The sequence below is a fragment of the Scyliorhinus canicula genome, chromosome 18, assembly GCF_902713615.1.
Source record: "Scyliorhinus canicula chromosome 18, sScyCan1.1, whole genome shotgun sequence".
Classification (NCBI taxonomy): domain Eukaryota; kingdom Metazoa; phylum Chordata; class Chondrichthyes; order Carcharhiniformes; family Scyliorhinidae; genus Scyliorhinus; species Scyliorhinus canicula.
In genome coordinates, this window is record NC_052163.1 from 70904476 (window position 1) to 70923430 (window position 18955).

Genomic DNA, 18955 nt, shown 5'->3' on the forward strand with positions numbered 1-18955 from the left:
GAGATCCTGGTCAGTAGGTACACTGCCTATTTGTGTCTCTGGCCATCTCTTTCTTATAATGAAACACTTCATCTTCACAGAAAATGGAAGAAACTCTCCATGATTTGGCGTCAAAAGCAGAGCACTTGACGTCAAGTGTACATGCTGGGAGGGCAGCATGGTGGCGCAGTGGGTTAGCCCTGCTACCTCACGGTGCCGAGGTCCCTGGTTCAATCCTGGCTCTGGGTCGCTGTCCATGTGGAGTTTGCACATTCTCCCCGTGTTTGCGTGGGTTTCTCCCCCACAGCATGGTAGCATAGTGGTTAGCATCAATGCTTCACAGCTCCAGGGTCCCAGGTTCGGTTCCCAGCTGGGTCACTGTCTGTGCGGAGTCTGCACGTCCTCCCCGTGTGTGCGTGGGTTTCCTCCGGGTGCTCCGGTTTCCTCCCACAGTCCAAAGATGTGCGGGTTAGGTGGATTGGCCATGCTAAATTGCCCGTAGTGTCCTAAAAAGTAAGGTTAAGGGGAAGTTGTTGGGTTGCGGGTATAGGGTGGATATGTGAGTTTGAGTAGGGTGATTATTGCTCGGCACAACATCGAGGGCCGAAGGGCCTGTTCTGTGCTGTACTGTTCTAAAAAAAAAACCCAAAGATGTGCAGGATAGGTGGATTGAACACGCTAAATTGCCCCTTAATTGGAAAAAAAATGAATAGGGTACACTAAATTTATATTTTTTAAAAGTGTACATGCTGGGCGCTTGACCTGCTCACTGCTGCTGCATCTGGCCGGAAGACTACACACGGCCTCATTTTGTTCTCACTTAAAAGGTGGCAGCAACTGTCATTCTCAATAAAAATGCCAGTAGCAGCCATTGGCTGCTTCTCCCGTAATCCAGACCACTGCAGGAACGGCGCACCCGATCGCTCCGCGACACTCCTGATAACCGCAGGCTCGTGACTCGCACTTTGGAAAACCCTGGTATAATGCAATGCCAAGATTGGCTAGGAGTAGGGAGACTGCCACAGAACAGCTTCCCTAATTTGAGAAGCAATTTCATTCAAAGAGACTGTTTGCGTGTTTGTCTTCATCATGCCCCATGTGCTGACTATTTAAAATGAGAATCTGCATTCTGTTGCAATGATGGGGCACTGACTTCACTGCCGCACCTGCTGCTCTCTCATCGTTCCCCAGCTTTTCGTGAAACATTGCAAGAAAGTGACCTCAGTGGCTCATTTGGGTAAGATTCCTAGCTGCTGTACCAAAACAGGAAGGTGACTGCTTTGATCCCCTTCTGCTGTGAGCTGGGACAGCAGTGATGACCCAGTATTATTCACAATGGTCCTGGGTTAAGAACCAGTCACGATCCCTGTTCCTGATCATGGTACAGTGAAAAGGGTGAGATGGCGAGAAAGATACAGAGCTGACTGAAACAAAGGTGTAGTTAGGATTAGCTCTCATGCCCTCTGACCTCCAACGAGCCAGAGAAGACCCTGGCCCACAGCAAGGTTAGGGTTAATCCTGAGGAAAGCTTTGTGTATGTACATAGAAACTCTGCTCCAGTTGTGTACTAAGTGTTTCTCACTGTTATTTGTTCCATTCCACATTTTCACAGGAGAAAATTCAAAAGCTGTATGACAGAAAACTGAACGAAGGTCTTGACATGAACAACATAATCCAGAGAAAAAAGGAGTTTCGCAACCCGAGGTCTGTAAACTTGGACTGAACTCCAGTGAAAGTTTGATTCTTATGGACAGAATAGGGAGGGCTCAGGTTGTCTGACTGTGGTGAGGAGAAAGGGTTCCTGTTGTCTGACTGTAGGGAGGAGAGGCGTAACTGCTGTATGACTAGTGAGGAGAGGGGTTGCCACTGTCTGACTGTGATGAAGAAGAGGGATTACTGCTGTCTGTCTGACTGTGGTGAAGAGGAGGGGTTACTGTTGTCTGACTGTGATGAAGAGGAGGGGTTACTGCTGTCTGACTGTGATGAGGGGGGTTACTGCTGTCTGACTGTGATGAAGGGGGGTTACTGCTGTCTGACTGTGATGAAGGGGGGTTACTGCTGTCTGACTGTGGTGAAGAGGAGGGGTTACTGTTGTCTGACTGTGATGAAGAGGAGGGGTTACTGCTGTCTGACTGATGAAGAGGAGGGGTTACTGCTGTCTGACTGTGATGAAGGGGGGTTACTGCTGTCTGACTGTGATGAAGGGGGGTTACTGCTGTCTGACTGTGATGAAGGGGGGTTACTGCTGTCTGACTGTGATGAAGGGGGGTTACTGCTGTCTGACTGTGATGAAGGGGGGTTACTGCTGTCTGGCTGTGGTGAAGAGGAGGGGTTACTGTTGTCTGACTGTGATGAAGGGGGGTTACTGCTGTCTGACTGTGATGAAGGGGGGTTACTGCTGTCTGACTGTGATGAAGAGGAGGGGTTACTGCTGTCTGACTGTGATGAAGGGGGGTTACTGCTGTCTGGCTGTGGTGAAGAGGAGGGGTTACTGTTGTCTGACTGTGATGAAGGGGGGTTACTGCTGTCTGACTGTGATGAAGAGGAGGGGTTACTGCTGTCTGACTGTGATGAAGGGGGGTTACTGCTGTCTGACTGTGATGAAGGGGGGTTACTGCTGTCTGACTGTGATGAAGGGGGGTTACTGCTGTCTGACTGTGATGAAGGGGGGTTACTGCTGTCTGACTGATGAAGGGGGTTACTGCTGTCTGACTGTGATGAAGGGGGGTTACTGCTGTCTGACTGTGATGAAGGGGGGTTACTGCTGTCTGACTGTGATGAAGGGGGGTTACTGCTGTCTGACTGTGATGAAGAGGAGGGGTTACTGCTGTCTGATTGTGATGAAGGGGGGTTACTGCTGTCTGATTGTGGTGAAGAGGAGCGGTTACTGTTGTCTGACTGTGATGAAGGGGGGTTACTGCTGTCTGGCTGTGGTGAAGAGGAGGGGTTACTGTTGTCTGACTGTGATGAAGGGGGGTTACTGCTGTCTGACTGTGATGAAGGGGGGTTACTGCTGTCTGACTGTGATGAAGAGGAGGGGTTACTGTTGTCTGACTGTGATGAAGGGGGGTTACTGCTGTCTGACTGTGATGAAGAGGTAGGGTTACTGTTGTCTGACTGTGATGAAGAGGAGGGGTTACTGCTGTCTGACTGTGATGAAGAGGAGGGGTTACTGCTGTCTGACTGATGAAGGGGGGTTACTGCTGTCTGATTGTGGTGAAGGAGGGTTACTGCTGTCTGACTGTGATGAAGAGGAGGGGTTACTGCTGTCTGACTGTGATGAAGGGGGGTTACTGCTGTCTGACTGTGATGTGGAGAAGGTGATACTGCTGTCTGACCGTGGTGAAGGAGGGGTTACTGTTGTCTGACTGTGGTGAAGAGGAGGGGTTACTGCTGTTGGTCTGATAAAGACGGGTTACTGCTGTCTGACTATGCTGAACAGAAGGGGTTACTGCTCACTGACTGATAAAGAGAGGTCACTGCTATCTGACTGTGATGAAGAGGTAGGGTTACTGCTGTTTGACTGTGTTGAAGCGATGGGGTTACTGTTGTCTGACTGTGGTGAAGAGGAGGAGTTACTGCTATCTGACTGTGGTGAAGATATGGGGTTACTGCTGTCTGACTGTGGTGAAGAGGAGGAGTTACTGCTATCTGACTGGTGAAGAGGAGGAGTTACTGCTATCTGACTGTGTTGAAGACGAGGGGTTACTGCTGTCTGACTACAGTGAAGAGGAGAGTTACTGCTATCTGATTGTGGTGAAGAGATGGGGTTATTGCTGTCTGACTGCAGTGAAGAGGAGAGTTACTGCTATCTGTCTGTGGTGAAGAAATGGGGTTATTGCTGTCTGACTGCGGTGAAGAGGAGAGTTACTGCTATCTGATTGCGGTGAGGAGGGGTTACTGCTGTCTGACTGGTGAAGAATCATAGAATTAACAGTGTAGAAGGAGGCCATATGGCCCATCGAGTCTGCATCGGTCCTTGAAAGAGCACCCTACCCAAGGCCACACCTCAACCCTATCCCAGCCCAACCTTTTTTTATGGATTCTGAGGACAATTTGAGGGGGGGAGATTTGTTAGTACTCTTTGGGGGGGTTTAAACTAATTCAGCAGGGGCATGGGAACCTGGATTGTAGTTTTGGGGTGCGAGAGATTGAGAGTAGAGAGGTCAGGAGCACTGATTTGACTTCGCAGGAGGGCGGCAGTGTTCAGGTAGGTGGTTTGAAGTGTGTCTATTTCAATGCCAGGAGTATACGAAATAAGGTAGGGGAACTGGCAGCATGGGTTGGTACCTGGGACTTCGATGTTGTGGCCATTTCAGAGACATGGATAGAGCAGGGACAGGAATGGTTGTTGCAGGTTCCGGGGTTTAGGTGCTTTAGTAAAGTCAGAGAAGGGGGCAAAAGAGGGGGAGGTGTGGTGCTGCTAGTCAAGGACAGTATTACGGTGGCGGAAAGGGTGCAAGATGGGGACTCTTCTTCCGAGGTAGTATGGGCTGAGGTTAGGAACAGGAAAGGAGGTCACCCTGCTGGGAGTTTTCTATAGGCCACCTAATAGTTCTAGAGATGTAGAGGAAAGGATGGCGAAGATGATTCTGGAAAAGAGCGAAAGTAACAGGGTAGTTGTTATGGGAGACTTTAACTTTCCTAATATTGACTGGAAAAGATTTAGTTCGAGTACATTGGATGGGTCGTTCTTTGTACAATGTGTGCAGGAGGGTTTTCTGACACAATATGTTGACAGGCCAACAAGAGGTGAGGCCACTTTGGATTTGGTTTTGGGTAATGAACCAGGCCAGGTGTTAGATCTGGAGGTAAGTGAACACTTTGGAGACAGTGACCACAATTCGGTGACCTTTACATTAGTGATGGAAAGGGATAGTATACCCCGCAGGGCAAGAGTTATAGCTGGGGGAAGGGCAATTATGATGCCATTAGACATGACTTAGGATGTGTAGGTTGGAGAAGTAGGCTGCAAGGGTTGGGCACACTGGATATGTGGAGCTTGTTCAAGGAACAGCTATTGCGTGTTCTTGATCAGTACGTACCAGTCAGACAGGGAGGAAAGGGTAGAGCGAGGGAACCGTGGTTTACCAAAGAAGTGGAATCTCTTGTTAAGAGGAAAAAGGAGGCCTATGTGAAGATGAGGCGTGAAGTTTCAGTTGGGGCGCTTGATAGTTACAGGGAAGCGAGGAAGGATCTAAAGAGAGCTAAGACGAGCAAGGAGGGGACATGAGAAGTCTTTGGCAGGTAGGATCAAGGAAAACCCAAAAGCTTTCTATAGGTATGTCAGGAATAAAAGAATGACTAGGGTAAGAGTAGGGCCAGTCAAGGACAGTGGTGGGAAGTTGTGTGTGGAGGCTGAGGAGATCAGCGAGATACTAAATGAATACTTTTTGTCAGTATTCACTCAGGAAAAAGATAATATTGTGGAGGAGAATGCTGAGACCCAGGCTATTAGAATAGATGGCATTGAGGTGAGTAGGGAAGAAGTGTTGGCAATTCTGGACAAGGTGAAAATAGATAAGTCCCCGGGGCCTGATGGGATTTATCCTAGGATTCTCTGGGAAGCCAGGGAAGAGATTGCTGAGCCTTTGGCTTTGATTTTTAGGTCATCATTGGCTACAGGAATAGTGCCAGAGGACTGGAGGATAGCAAATGTGGTCCCTTTGTTCAAGAAGGGGAGTAGAGATAACCCCGGTAACTATAGGCCGGTGAGCCTAACGTCTGTGGTGGGTAAAGTCTTGGAGAGGATTATAAAAGATACGATTTATAATCATCTAGATAGGAATAATATGATTAGGGATAGTCAGCATGGTTTTGTGAAGGGTAGGTCATGCCTCACAAACCTTATCGAGTTCTTTGAGAAGGTGACTGAACAGGTGGACGAGGGTAAAGCAGTTGATGTGGTGTATATGGATTTCAGTAAAGCGTTTGATAAGGTTCCCCACGGTCGGCTATTGCAGAAAATACGGAGGCTGGGGATTGAGAGTGATTTAGAGATGTGGATCAGAAATTGGCTAGTTGAAAGAAGACAGAGAGTGGTGGTTGATGGGAAATGTTCAGAATGGAGTTCAGTTACGAGTGGCGTACCACAAGGATCTGTTCTGGGGCCGTTGCTGTTTGTCATTTTTATAAATGACCTAGAGGAGGGAGCAGAAGGATGGGTAAGTAAATTTGCAGACGACACTAAAGTTGGTGGAGTTGTGGACAGTGCGGAAGGATGTTGCAGGTTACAGAGGGACATAGATAAGCTGCAGAGCTGGGCTGAGAGGTGGCAAATGGAGTTTAATGTGGAGAAGTGTGAGGTGATTCACTTTGGAAAGAATAACAGGAATGCGGAATATTTGGCTAATGGTAAAATTCTTGGTAGTGTGGATGAGCAGAGGGATCTCGGTGTCCATGTACATAGATCCCTGAAAGTTGCCACCCAGGTTGATAGGGTTGTGAAGAAGGCCTATGGTGTGATGGCCTTTATTGGTAGAGGGATTGAGTTCCGGAGCCATGAGGTCATGTTGCAGTTGTACAAAACTCTAGTACGGCCGCATTTGGAGTATTGCGTACAGTTCTGGTCGCCCCATTATAGGAAGGACGTGGAAGCTTTGGAACGGGTGCAGAGGAGATTTACCAGGATGTTGCCTGGTATGGAGGGAAAATCTTATGAGGAAAGGCTGATGGACTTGAGGTTGTTTTCGTTAGAGAGAAGAAGGTTAAGAGGTGACCTAATAGAGGCATACAAAATGATCAGAGGGTTAGATAGGGTGGACAGCGAGAGCCTTCTCCCGCGGATGGAGGTGGCTATCACGAGGGGACATAGCCTTAAATTGAGGGGTAATAGATATAGGACAGAGGTCAGAGGTGGGTTTTTTACGCAAAGAGTGGTGAGGCCGTGGAATGCCCTACCTGCAACAGTAGTGAACTCGCCAACATTGAGGGCATTTAAAAGTTTATTGGATAAGCATATGGATGATAAGGGCATAGTGTAGGTTAGATGGCCTTTAGTTTTTTTCCATGTCGGTGCAACATTGAGGGCCGAAGGGCCTGTACTGCGCTGTATCGTTCTATGTTCTAATTTAGCACGGTCAGTCCACCTAACCCGCACATCTTTGGACTGTGGGAAGAAATCGCAGAACCGAGAGGAAACTCATGCAGAAACGGGGAGAACGTGCAGACTCAACACAGACAGGGATCTAAGTCGGGAATCGAACCTGGACACTGGACTTGTGAAGCAACTGTGCTAACCACTGTGCTACCGTGCTGCCCAAAGAGATGAAGTTACTGCTATCTGCCTGGTGAAGAGATGAGGTTATTGCTGTGTGACTGAGGTGTGGAGGAGAGGTTATTGCCTCTCTGACTGACGTGTGGAGGAGGAGTTAGTGCTGCCTGACTAGTGTGGTGGAGGGGTTACTGTTGTTTGATTAGTGTGGAGGAGGGGTTGCAGCTATCTAACTAGTGTGGAGGATGGGTTACTGTTGTGTGACCAGTGACATTGAGGAGTTACTGCTGTCTGACTGTCGGGAGGGAGAAGGGTTACTGCTGCCTGACTGTAATGTGGAGGAGGGGTTACTGTTGTCTGACTGGAGTGTGGAGGAGGAGTTATTGCTGTCTGACTGGAGTGTGGAGGAGGGGTTACTACTGTCTGACTGGAGTGTGGAGGAGGGGTTACTACTGTCTGACTGGAGTGTGGAGGAGGAGTTATTGCTGTCTGACTGGAGTGTGGAGGAGGAGTTATTGCTGTCTGACTGGAGTGTGGAGGAGGGGTTACTACTGTCTGACTGGAGTGTGGGGGAGGGGTTATTGCTGGCTGACTGTGATCTAGAGCAGTGTTCTTCAAAGTCGGGGGCGGGTGTCGGGAGAGTAGCGGAGCCGTTGTCCGCGGCGCTCCCGATCGCGCAAATCCCTGCGCAGCAGCCAGCTTTTCATAACCGGCCGCGAACATGTTAAAAAAGAATTTGGCCGCATTGCGCATGCGCACACGATGATCGGCACGCATGCCCAAATGCGCATGCGCGCCGATAATCGGACATGCATGCACAGTGCGGCCGCTATTTTTTTTAACGGTTGCAGCTTTTTGTTTTACAAGTTCTGTAGTAGTTTTTATTCATTTAATTTTTATTTTTTTCATTTATTTTATTCATTTTATTTGTTTTACAAGTTCGGGGGGGGATTTATTCATTTTATTCATTTATATTACTCATTTTATTATTTTCTTTACACGTTCAAGGGGGTTTTATTTGATAAAATTTTGCGTGAAAAAATTCAGAACTTTGGACAGATGGAGACTCCATACTTTCCGATGCCAAAAGGCTTCACCTTCATCAAACAGGTTCCATTGGAGGAGCGTGTACGAGGGCCAAAGGGACCCATAACCATTTCCTCCATTTTTGTCAGCAGCAAACAAGGCAAGAGAAAATGGTGGGTCGCGCAGGTCGGCCGTCATGGGTCGCAAAGGTCGGCCGGGTTGGGTCCCGAAGGTTGGCTAGTTGGTAAAAGTGGGTCCCCGGAAAAAAGTTTGAAGAACACTGATCTAGAGCAGGTATCGCTGCTGTTTTACTGTATTATGGAGCTGATGTTGCTGCTGTTTGACTGTAGTGTGGAGAAGGGGTTGCTGCTGTCTGACTCTGGTGTGGAGGAGAGGCTACAGCTTTCTGACTGCAGTGTGGAGCAGAGATTGTTGATTTCTGACTGCAGTGTGGAGGAGTGGTTATAGAGTCATAGACGTTTACATCATGAAAACAGGCCCTTCGTCCAAACTTGTCCATGATGCCCAGTTTTTACCACTAAGCTAGCCCAATTACCCGCATTTGGCCCAAATCCCACTATATCCAACTTTCCCATATAATTGTCCAAATGCTTTTTAAAAGACAACACTGTGCCCACCTCTGGCAGCTTGATCCAGACATTCACCACCCCCTGTGTAAAATAAATTGCCCCTCTGTACCCTTTTGCATCCCTCCCCCCTCACCTTAAACCTATGCCCTCTAGTTTTAGACACCCCTACCTTTGGGAAAAGATGTTGACTATCTACCTAATCTATGCCCCTCATTATTTTATAGACCTCCATAGGATCATGCTCTTACGCTCCAGGGAAAAAGTCCAGGTCTCGCCAGCCTCACCTTATAACTCAACCCATCAAGTCCCGGTCGCATCCTCGTAAATCCTTTCTGCCCTCTTTCTAGTTTAATAATATCCGTTCTATAATTGGGTGACCAGAACTGTACACAGTATTCCAAGTGTGGCCTTACTAATGTCTTGTAAAACTTCAGCAAGACGTCCCAACTCCTGTATTCAATAGTTTGACCAATGAAACCGAGCATGCCGAATGCCTCCTTCACCACCCTGTCCACCTGTGACTCCACTTTCAAGAAGCTATGAACCTAAACCCGAGATCTCTTTGTTCTATAACTCTCCCCAACTCCCCACCATTAACTGAATAGGTCCTGCCCCGATTCGATCTGCTAAAATGCATCACCTCACATTTATCCAAATTAAACTCCCATCTGCCCTTCATCAGCCCACTGGCCCAATTGATCAAGATCCTGTTGCAATCCTAGATAACCTTCTTCACTATCCACTATGCCACCAGTCTTGTTGTCATCTGCAAACTTACTAACCATGCCTCCTAAATTCTCATCCAAATCATTAATAGAAATAACAAAGAACAGTGGACCTAGCACTGATCCTTGAGGAACACCGCTGCCGGGTTACTGCTTTCTGACTGTAGTGTGGAGAAGGGGATACTGCTGCCCAACTACAGTGCAGAGGAGAGGTTACTGCTGTCTGACTGTGATGTGGAGGAGAGGTTACTGCTGCCTGATTGTGATGTGGAGGAGGGGTTACTACTGCCTGACTGTGATGTGGAGAAGGGGATATTGCTGTCTGACTGTGATGTGGAGAAGGGGATATTGCTGCCTGACTGTGATGTGCAGGAGGGGATATTGCTGCCTGACTGTGATGTGGAGGAGGGGTTACTACTGCCTGACTGTGATGTGGAGAAGGGGATACGTATTGCTGTCTGACTGTGATGTGGAGAAGGGGGATATTGCTGTCTGACTGTGATGTGGAGAAGGGGGATATTGCTGTCTGACTGTGATGTGGAGAAGGGGATATTGCTGTCTGACTGTGATGTGGAGAAGGGGGATATTGCTGCCTGACTGTGATGTGCAGAAGAGGTTACTGCTGTCTGACTGTGATGTGGAGAAGGTGATACTGCTGTCTGACTGTGATGTGTAGGAGGGGATATTGCTGTCTGACTGTGATGTGGAGAAGGTGATACTGCTGTCTAACTGTGATGTGGAGGAGGGGATACTGCTGCCTGACTGTGATGTGGAAAAGAGATTACTGCTGTCTGACTGTGATGTGGAGGAGGGGATATTGCTGTCTGACTGTGATGTGGAGGAGGGGATATTGCTGTCTGACTGTGATGTGGAGGAGGGGATATTGCTGTCTGACTGTGATGTGGAGGAGGGGATACTACTGCCTGACTGTGATGTGGAGGAGAGGTTACTGCTGTCTGACTGTGATGTGGAGGAGGGGATATTGCTGTCTGACTGTGATGTGGAGGATGGGATATTGCTGTCTGACTGTGATGTGGAGGAGAGGTTACTGCTGCCTGACTGTGATGTGGAGGATGGGATATTGCTGTCTGACTGTGATGCACAGTAAGAAGTCTTACAACACCAGGTTAAAGTCCAACAGGTTTGTTTCAAACACGAGCTTTCGGAGCACGGCTCCTTCTTCAGGTGAATGGAAAGGCTTGTTCCAGAAATGTTTATATAGACACAGTCAGAGATGCCCCGGAATGCGAGCACCTGCAGGCAATCAAATCATCAAAGATGCAGAGAGAGAGGTAACTCCAGGTTAAAGAGGTGTGAATTGTCCCAAGCCAGTTCAGTCGGTAGGCCTCTGCAAGTCCAGGCTTGTTGGTGGGGGCCGGATGTAATGCGACATGAATCCCAGATCCCGGTTGAGTCCGCATTCATGCGTGCGGAACTTAGCTATAAGTTTTTGCTCAGCAATTTTGCGTTGTCGCGTCTCCTGAAGGCCTCCTTGTAGAATGCTGACCCGGAGATCAGAGGCTGAATGTCCTTGACTGCTGAAGTGTTCCCCAACTGGAAGGGAACAGTCCTGCCTGTTGATAGTCGCACGATGCCCGTTTATTTGTTGCCGACAACTGTGATGTGCAGGAGAGGTTATTACTGCCTGACTGATGTGGAGGAGGGGATATTGCTGTCTGACTGTGATGTGGAGGAGGGAATATTGCCGACAACGAATAAACGGGCATCGTGCGACTATCAACAGGCAGGACTGTTCCCTTCCAGTTGGGGAACACTTCAGCAGTCAAGGACATTCAGCCTCTGATCTCCGGGTCAGCATTCTACAAGGAGGCCTTCAGGAGACGCGACAACGCAAAATTGCTGAGCAAAAACTTATAGCTAAGTTCCGCACGCATGAATGCGGACTCAACCGGGATCTGGGATTCATGTCGCATTACATTCGGCCCCCACCAACAAGCCTGGACTTGCAGAGGCCTACCGACTGAACTGGCTTGGGACAATTCACACCTCTTTAACCTGGAGTTACCTCTCTCTCTGCATCTTTGATGATTTGATTGCCTGCAGGTGCTCGCATTCCGGGGCATCTCTGACTGTGTCTATATAAACATTTCTGGAACAAGCCTTTCCATTCACCTGAAGAAGGAGCCGTGCTCCGAAAGCTCGTGTTTGAAACAAACCTGTTGGACTTTAACCTGGTGTTGTAAGACTTCTTACTGTGCTCACCCCAGTCCAACGCCGGCATCTCCACATCATGACTGTGATGTGGAGGAGGGGATACTGCTGTCTGACTGTGATGTGGAGGATGGGATATTGCTGTCTGACTGTATTGTGGAGGAGAGGTTACTGCTGTCTGACTGATGTGGAGGAGAGGTTACTGCTGTCTGACTGTGATGTGGAGGAGAGGTTACTGCTGTCTGACTGTGATGTGAAGGAGAGGTTATTACTGCCTGACTGATGTGGAGGAGGGGATATTGCTGTCTGACTGTGATGTGGAGGAGGGAATATTGCTGTCTGACTGTGATGTGGAGGAGAGGTTACTGCTGCCTGACTGTGATGTGGAGGAGAGGTTACTGCTGTCTGACTGTGATGTGGTGAAAGGGATATTGCTGCCTGACTGTGATGTGGAGAAGGGGATATTGCTGTCTGACTGTGATGTGGAGGAGGGAATATTGCTGTCTGACTGTGATGTGGAGAAGGGGATATTGCTGTCTGACTGTGATGTGGAGGAGGGAATATTGCTGCCTGACTGTGATGTGGAGAAGGGGTTACTGCTGCCTGACTGTGATGTGGAGGAGAGGTTACTGCTCCTGACTGTGATGTGGAGGAGGGAATATTGCTGTCTGACTGTGATGTGGAGAAAGGGATATTGCTGCCTGACTGTGATGTGGAAAAGGGGATATTGCTGCCTGACTGTGATGTGGAGGAGGGAATATTGCTGCCTGACTGTGATGTGGAGGAGGGATTACTGCTGTCTCACTGTGATGTGGAGGAGAGGTTACTGCTGTCTGACTGTGATGTGGAGGAGGGGATATTGCTGTCTGACTGTGATGTGGAGGAGACGTTATTGCTGCCTGACTGTTATGTGGCGGAGAGGTTACTGCTGTCTGACTGTGATGTGGAGGAGAGGTTACTGCTGTCTGACTGTGATGTGGAGGAGGGAATATTGCTGTCTGACTGTGATGTGGAGGAGGGGTTACTGCTGCCTGACTGTGATGTGGAGGAGAGGTTACTGCTGTCTGGCTGTGATGTGGAGGAGGGAATATTGCTGTCTGACTGTGATGTGGAGGAGGGGTTACTGCTGCCTGACTGTGATGTGGAGGACAGGTTACTGCTGCCTGACTGTGATGTGGAGAAGGTGATACTGCTGCCTGACTGTGATGTGCAGAAGAGGTTACTGCTGTCTGACTGTGATGTGGAGAAGGTGATACTGCTGTCTGACTGTGATGTGGAGGAGGGGATATTGCTGTCTGACTGTGATGTGGAGAAGGTGATACTGCTGTCTAACTGTGATGTGGAGGAGGGGATACTGCTGCCTGACTGTGATGTGGAAAAGAGGTTACTGCTGTCTGACTGTGATGTGGAGGAGGGGATATTGCTGTCTGATTGTGATGTGGAGGAGGGGATATTGCTGTCTGACTGTGATGTGGAGGAGGGGATACTACTGCCTGACTGTGATGTGGAGGAGAGGTTACTGCTGTCTGACTGTGATGTGGAGGAGAGGTTACTGCTGTCTGACTGTGATGTGGAGGAGGGGATATTGCTGCCTGACTGTGATGTGGAGGATGGGATATTGCTGTCTGACTGTGATGTGGAGGATGGGATATTGCTGTCTGACTGTGATGTGGAGGAGAGTTTACTGCTGCCTGACTGTGATGTGGAGGATGGGATATTGCTGTCTGACTGTGATGTGGAGGAGGGGATATTGCTGTCTGATTGTGATGTGGAGGAGAGGTTACTGCTGTCTGACTGTGATGTGGAGGATGGGATATTGCTGTCTGACTGATGTGGAGGAGAGGTTACTGCTGTCTGACTGTGATGTGGAGGAGAGGTTACTGCTGCCTGGCTGTGATGTGGAGAAGGGGCAATATTGCTGTCTGACTGTGATGTGGAGGAGGGGATATTGCTGTCTGACTGTGATGTGGAGGATGGGATATTGCTGTCTGACTGTGATGTGGAGGAGAGGTTACTACTGCCTGACTGTGATGTGGAGGAGAGGTTACTGCTCCTGACTGTGATGTGGAGGAGGGAATATTGCTGCCTGACTGTGATGTGGAGGATGGGATATTGCTGTCTGACTGTGATGTGGAGGAGAGGTTACTGCTGTCTGACTGTGATGTGGAGGAGAGGTTACTGCTCCTGACTGTGATGTGGAGGAGGGAATATTGCTGTCTGACTGTGATGTGGAGAAAGGGATATTGCTGCCTGACTGTGATATGGAGGAGAGGTTACTGCTGTCTGACTGTGATGTGGAGGAGGGAATATTGCTGTCTGACTGTGATGTGGAGGAGGGGTTACTGCTGCCTGACTGTGATGTGGAGAAGGTGATACTGCTGCCTGACTGTGATGTGCAGAAGAGGTTACTGCTGTCTGACTGTGATGTGGAGAAGGTGATACTGCTGTCTGACTGTGATGTGGAGGAGGGGATATTGCTGTCTGACTGTGATGTGGAGAAGGTGATACTGCTGTCTAACTGTGATGTGGAGGAAGGGATACTGCTGCCTGACTGTGATGTGGAAAAGAGGTTACTGCTGTCTGACTGTGATGTGGAGGAGGGGATATTGCTGTCTGACTGTGATGTGGAGGAGGGGATACTACTGCCTGACTGTGATGTGGAGGAGAGTTACTGCTGCCTGACTGTGATGTGGAGGATGGGATACTGCTGTCTGACTGTGATGTGGAGGAGGGGATATTGCTGTCTGACTGTGATGTGGAGAAGGTGATACTGCTGTCTAACTGTGATGTGGAGGAGGGGATACTGCTGCCTGACTGTGATGTGGAAAAGAGGTTACTGCTGTCTGACTGTATTGTGGAGGAGAGGTTACTGCTGTCTGACTGATGTGGAGGAGAGGTTACTGCTGCCTGGCTGTGATGTGGAGAAGGGGATATTGCTGTCTGACTGATGTGGAGGAGGGGATATTGCTGTCTGACTGTGATGTGGAGGAGAGGTTATTACTGCCTGACTGATGTGGAGGAGAGGTTACTGCTGTCTGACTGTGATGTGGAGGAGAGGTTACTGCTGCCTGACTGTGATGTGGAGGAGAGGTTACTGCTGTCTAACTGTGATGTGGAGGAGGGAATATTGCTGCCTGACTGTGATGTGGAAAAGAGGTTACTGCTGTCTGACTGTGATGTGGAGGAGGGGATATTGCTGTCTGACTGTGATGTGGAGGAAGGGATACTACTGCCTGACTGTGATGTGGAGGAGAGGTTACTGCTGTCTGACTGTGATGTGGAGGAGGGGATATTGCTGTCTGACTGTGATGTGGAGGATGGGATATTGCTGTCTGACTGTGATGTGGAGGATGGGATATTGCTGTCTGACTGTGATGTGGAGGAGAGGTTACTGCTGCCTGGCTGTGATGTGGAGGATGGGATATTGCTGTCTGACTGTGATGTGGAGGAGGGGATATTGCTGTCTGATTGTGATGTGGAGGATGGGATATTGCTGTCTGACTGTGATGTGGAGGAGGGGTTACTGCTGCTTGACTGTGATGTGGAGGAGAGGTTACTGCTGTCTGACTGTGATGTGGAGGAGAGGTTACTGCTGCCTGGCTGTGATGTGGAGAAGGGGATATTGCTGTCTGGCTGTGATGTGGAGGAGAGGTTACTGCTCCTGACTGTGATGTGGAGGAGGGAATATTGCTGTCTGACTGTGATGTGGAGGAGGGGTTACTACTGCCTGACTGTGATGTGGAGGAGGGAATATTGCTGTCTGACTGTGATGTGGAGGAGGGGTTACTACTGCCTGACTGTGATGTGGAGGAGGGAATATTGCTGTCTGACTGTGATGTGGAGGAGGGGTTACTACTGCCTGACTGTGATGTGGAGGAGGGAATATTGCTGCCTGACTGTGATGTGGAGAAGGGGATATTGCTGTCTGACTGTGATGTGGAAAAGGGGATATTGCTGCCTGACTGTGATGTGGTGGATGGGATATTGCTGTCTGACTGTGATGTGGAGGAGAGGTTACTGCTGTCTGACTGTGATGTCGAGGAGGGGTTACTGCTGTCTGGCTGTGATGTGGAGGAGGGAATATTGCTGTCTGACTGTGATGTGGAGGAGAGGTTACTGCTGTCTGGCTGTGATGTGGAGGAGGGAATATTGCTGTCTGACTGTGATGTGGAGGAGAGGTTACTGCTGTCTGACTGTGATGTGGAGGAGGGGATATTGCTGTCTGACTGTGATGTGGAGGATGGGATATTGCTGTCTCACTGTGATGTGGAGGATGGGATATTGCTGTCTGACTGTGATGTGGAGGAGAGGTTACTGCTGCCTGGCTGTGATGTGGAGGATGGGATATTGCTGTCTGACTGTGATGTGGAGGAGGGGATATTGCTGTCTGATTGTGATGTGGAGGATGGGATATTGCTGTCTGACTGTGATGTGGAGGAGGGGTTACTGCTGCCTGACTGTGATGTGGAGGAGAGGTTACTGCTGTCTGACTGATGTGGAGGAGAGGTTACTGCTGTCTGACTGTGATGTGGAGGAGAGGTTACTGCTGCCTGGCTGTGATGTGGAGAAGGGGATATTGCTGTCTGACTGTGATGTGGAGGAGAGGTTACTGCTCCTGACTGTGATGTGGAGGAGGGAATATTGCTGTCTGACTGTGATGTGGAGGAGGGGTTACTACTGCCTGACTGTGATGTGGAGGAGGGAATATTGCTGTCTGACTGTGATGTGGAGGAGGGGTTACTACTGCCTGACTGTGATGTGGAGGAGGAAATATTGCTGTCTGACTGTGATGTGGAGGAGGGGTTACTACTGCCTGACTGTGATGTGGAGGAGGGAATATTGCTGTCTGACTGTGATGTGGAGAAAGGGATATTGCTGCCTGACTGTGATGTGGAGAAGGGGATATTGCTGCCTGACTGTGATGTGGAAAAGGGGATATTGCTGTCTGACTGTGATGTGGAGGAGGGAATATTGCTGCCTGACTGTGATGTGGAGAAGGGGATATTGCTGTCTGACTGTGATGTGGAAAAGGGGATATTGCTGCCTGACTGTGATGTGGTGGATGGGATATTGCTGTCTGACTGTGATGTGGAGGAGAGGTTACTGCTGTCTGACTGTGATGTCGAGGAGGGGTTACTGCTGCCTGACTGTGATGTGGAGGAGAGGTTACTGCTGTCTGGCTGTGATGTGGAGGAGGGAATATTGCTGTCTGACTGTGATGTGGAGGAGGGGTTACTGCTGCCTGACTGTGATGTGGAGGAGAGGTTACTGCTGCCTGACTGTGATGTGGAGAAGGGGATATTGCTGCCTGACTGTGATGTGGAGGAGGGGTTACTGCTGCCTGACTGTGATGTGGAGGAGAGGTTACTGCTGCCTGGCTGTGATGTGGAGAAGGGGATATTGCTGTCTGACTGTGATGTGGAGGAGGGAATATTGCTGCCTGACTGTGATGTGGAGGAGAGGTTCCTGCTCCTGACTGTGATGTGGAGGAGGGAATATTGCTGTCTGACTGTGATGTGGAGAAAGGGATATTGCTGCCTGACTGTGATGTGGAGAAGGGGATATTGCTGTCTGACTGTGATGTGGAGGAGGGAATATTGCTGTCTGCCTGTGATGTGGAGAATGGGATATTGCTGCCTGACTGTGATGTGGAAAAGGGGATATTGCTGTCTGACTGTGATGTGGAGGAGAGGTTACTGCTGTCTGACTGTGATGTGGAGGAGGGGATATTGCTGTCTGACTGTGATGTGGAGGAGACGTTATTGCTGCCTGACTGTGATGTGGAGGAGAGGTTACTGCTGCCTGACTGTGATGTGGAGGAGAGGTTACTGCTGTCTGACTGTGATGTGGAGGAGGGAATATTGCTGCCTGACTGTGATGTGGAGGAGAGGTTACTGCTCCTGACTGTGATGTGGAGGAGGGAATATTGCTGTCTGACTGTGATGTGGAGAAAGGGATATTGCTGCCTGACTGTGATGTGGAGAAGGTGATACTGCTGTCTGACTGTGATGTGGAGGAGGGGTTACTGCTGCCTGACTGTGATGTGGAGGAGAGGTTACTGCTGTCTGACTGTGATGTGGAGGAGGGGATATTGCTGTCTGACTGTGATGTGGAGGAGGGAATATTGCTGTCTGACTGTGATGTGGAGAAAGGGATATTGCTGCCTGACTGTGATGTGGAGGAGGGGATATTGCTGTCTGACTGTGATGTGGAGGAGGGAATATTGCTGTCTGACTGTGATGTGGAGGAGGGAATATTGCTGTCTGACTGTGATGTGGAGAAAGGGATATTGCTGCCTGACTGTGATGTGGAGGAGAGGTTACTGCTGTCTGACTGTGATGTGGAGGAGGGAATATTGCTGCCTGACTGTGATGTGGAGGAGAGGTTACTGCTCCTGACTGTGATGTGGAGGAGGGAATATTGCTGTCTGACTGTGATGTGGAGGAGGGAATATTGCTGCCTCACTGTGATGTGGAGGAGAGGTTACTGCTCCTGACTGTGATGTGGAGGAGGGAATATTGCTGTCTGACTGTGATGTGGAGGAGGGAATATTGCTGCCTGACTGTGATGTGGAAAAGGGGATACTGCTGTCTGACTGTGATGTGGAGGAGGGAATATTGCTGCCTGACTGTGATGTGGAGGAGGGGATATTGCTGTCTGACTGTGATGTGGAGGAGGGAATATTGCTGTCTGACTGTGATGTGCAGGAGAGGTTACTGCTGTCTGACTGTGATGTGGAGGAGGGGTTACTGCTGCCTGACTGTGATGTGGAGAAGGGGATATTGCTGCCTGACTGTGATGTGGAGGAGGGGTTACTGCTGCCTGACTGTGATGTGGAGATGGGGATATTGCTGTCTGACTGTGATGTGGAGGAGGGGTTACTGCTGTCTCACTGTGATGTGGAGGAGAGGTTACTGTTCTCTGACTGTGATGTGGAGGAGGGAATATTGCTGTCTGACTGTGATGTGGAGAAGAGGTTACTGCTGCCTGACTGTGATGTGGAGAAGGGAATATTGCTGTCTGACTGTGATGTGGAGAAGGGGATATTGCTGTCTGACTGTGATGTGGAAAAGGGGATACTGCTGTCTGACTGTGATGTGGAGGAGGGAATATTGCTACCTGACTGTGATGTGGAGAAGGGGATATTGCTGCCTGACTGTGATGTGGAGAAGGGGATATTGCTGCCTGACTGTGATGTGGAGGAGGGGATATTGCTGCCTGACTGTGATGTGGAGAAGGTGATACTGCTG

General features: G+C 49.4%; 1 protein-coding gene across 1 annotated transcript in view; it reads left to right on the forward strand.

Annotated features, from left to right (window-relative positions):
- The window catches only part of LOC119953435 (SAP30 binding protein), a 170530-nt gene that overhangs the window by 141703 nt on the left and 9872 nt on the right, over window positions 1-18955 (forward strand). The window contains exon 6 of the mRNA XM_038777722.1: window positions 1592-1683. Within this exon, the coding sequence (XP_038633650.1) occupies window positions 1592-1683 (92 nt within the window). The remainder of the gene's footprint in view (window positions 1-1591; window positions 1684-18955) is intronic.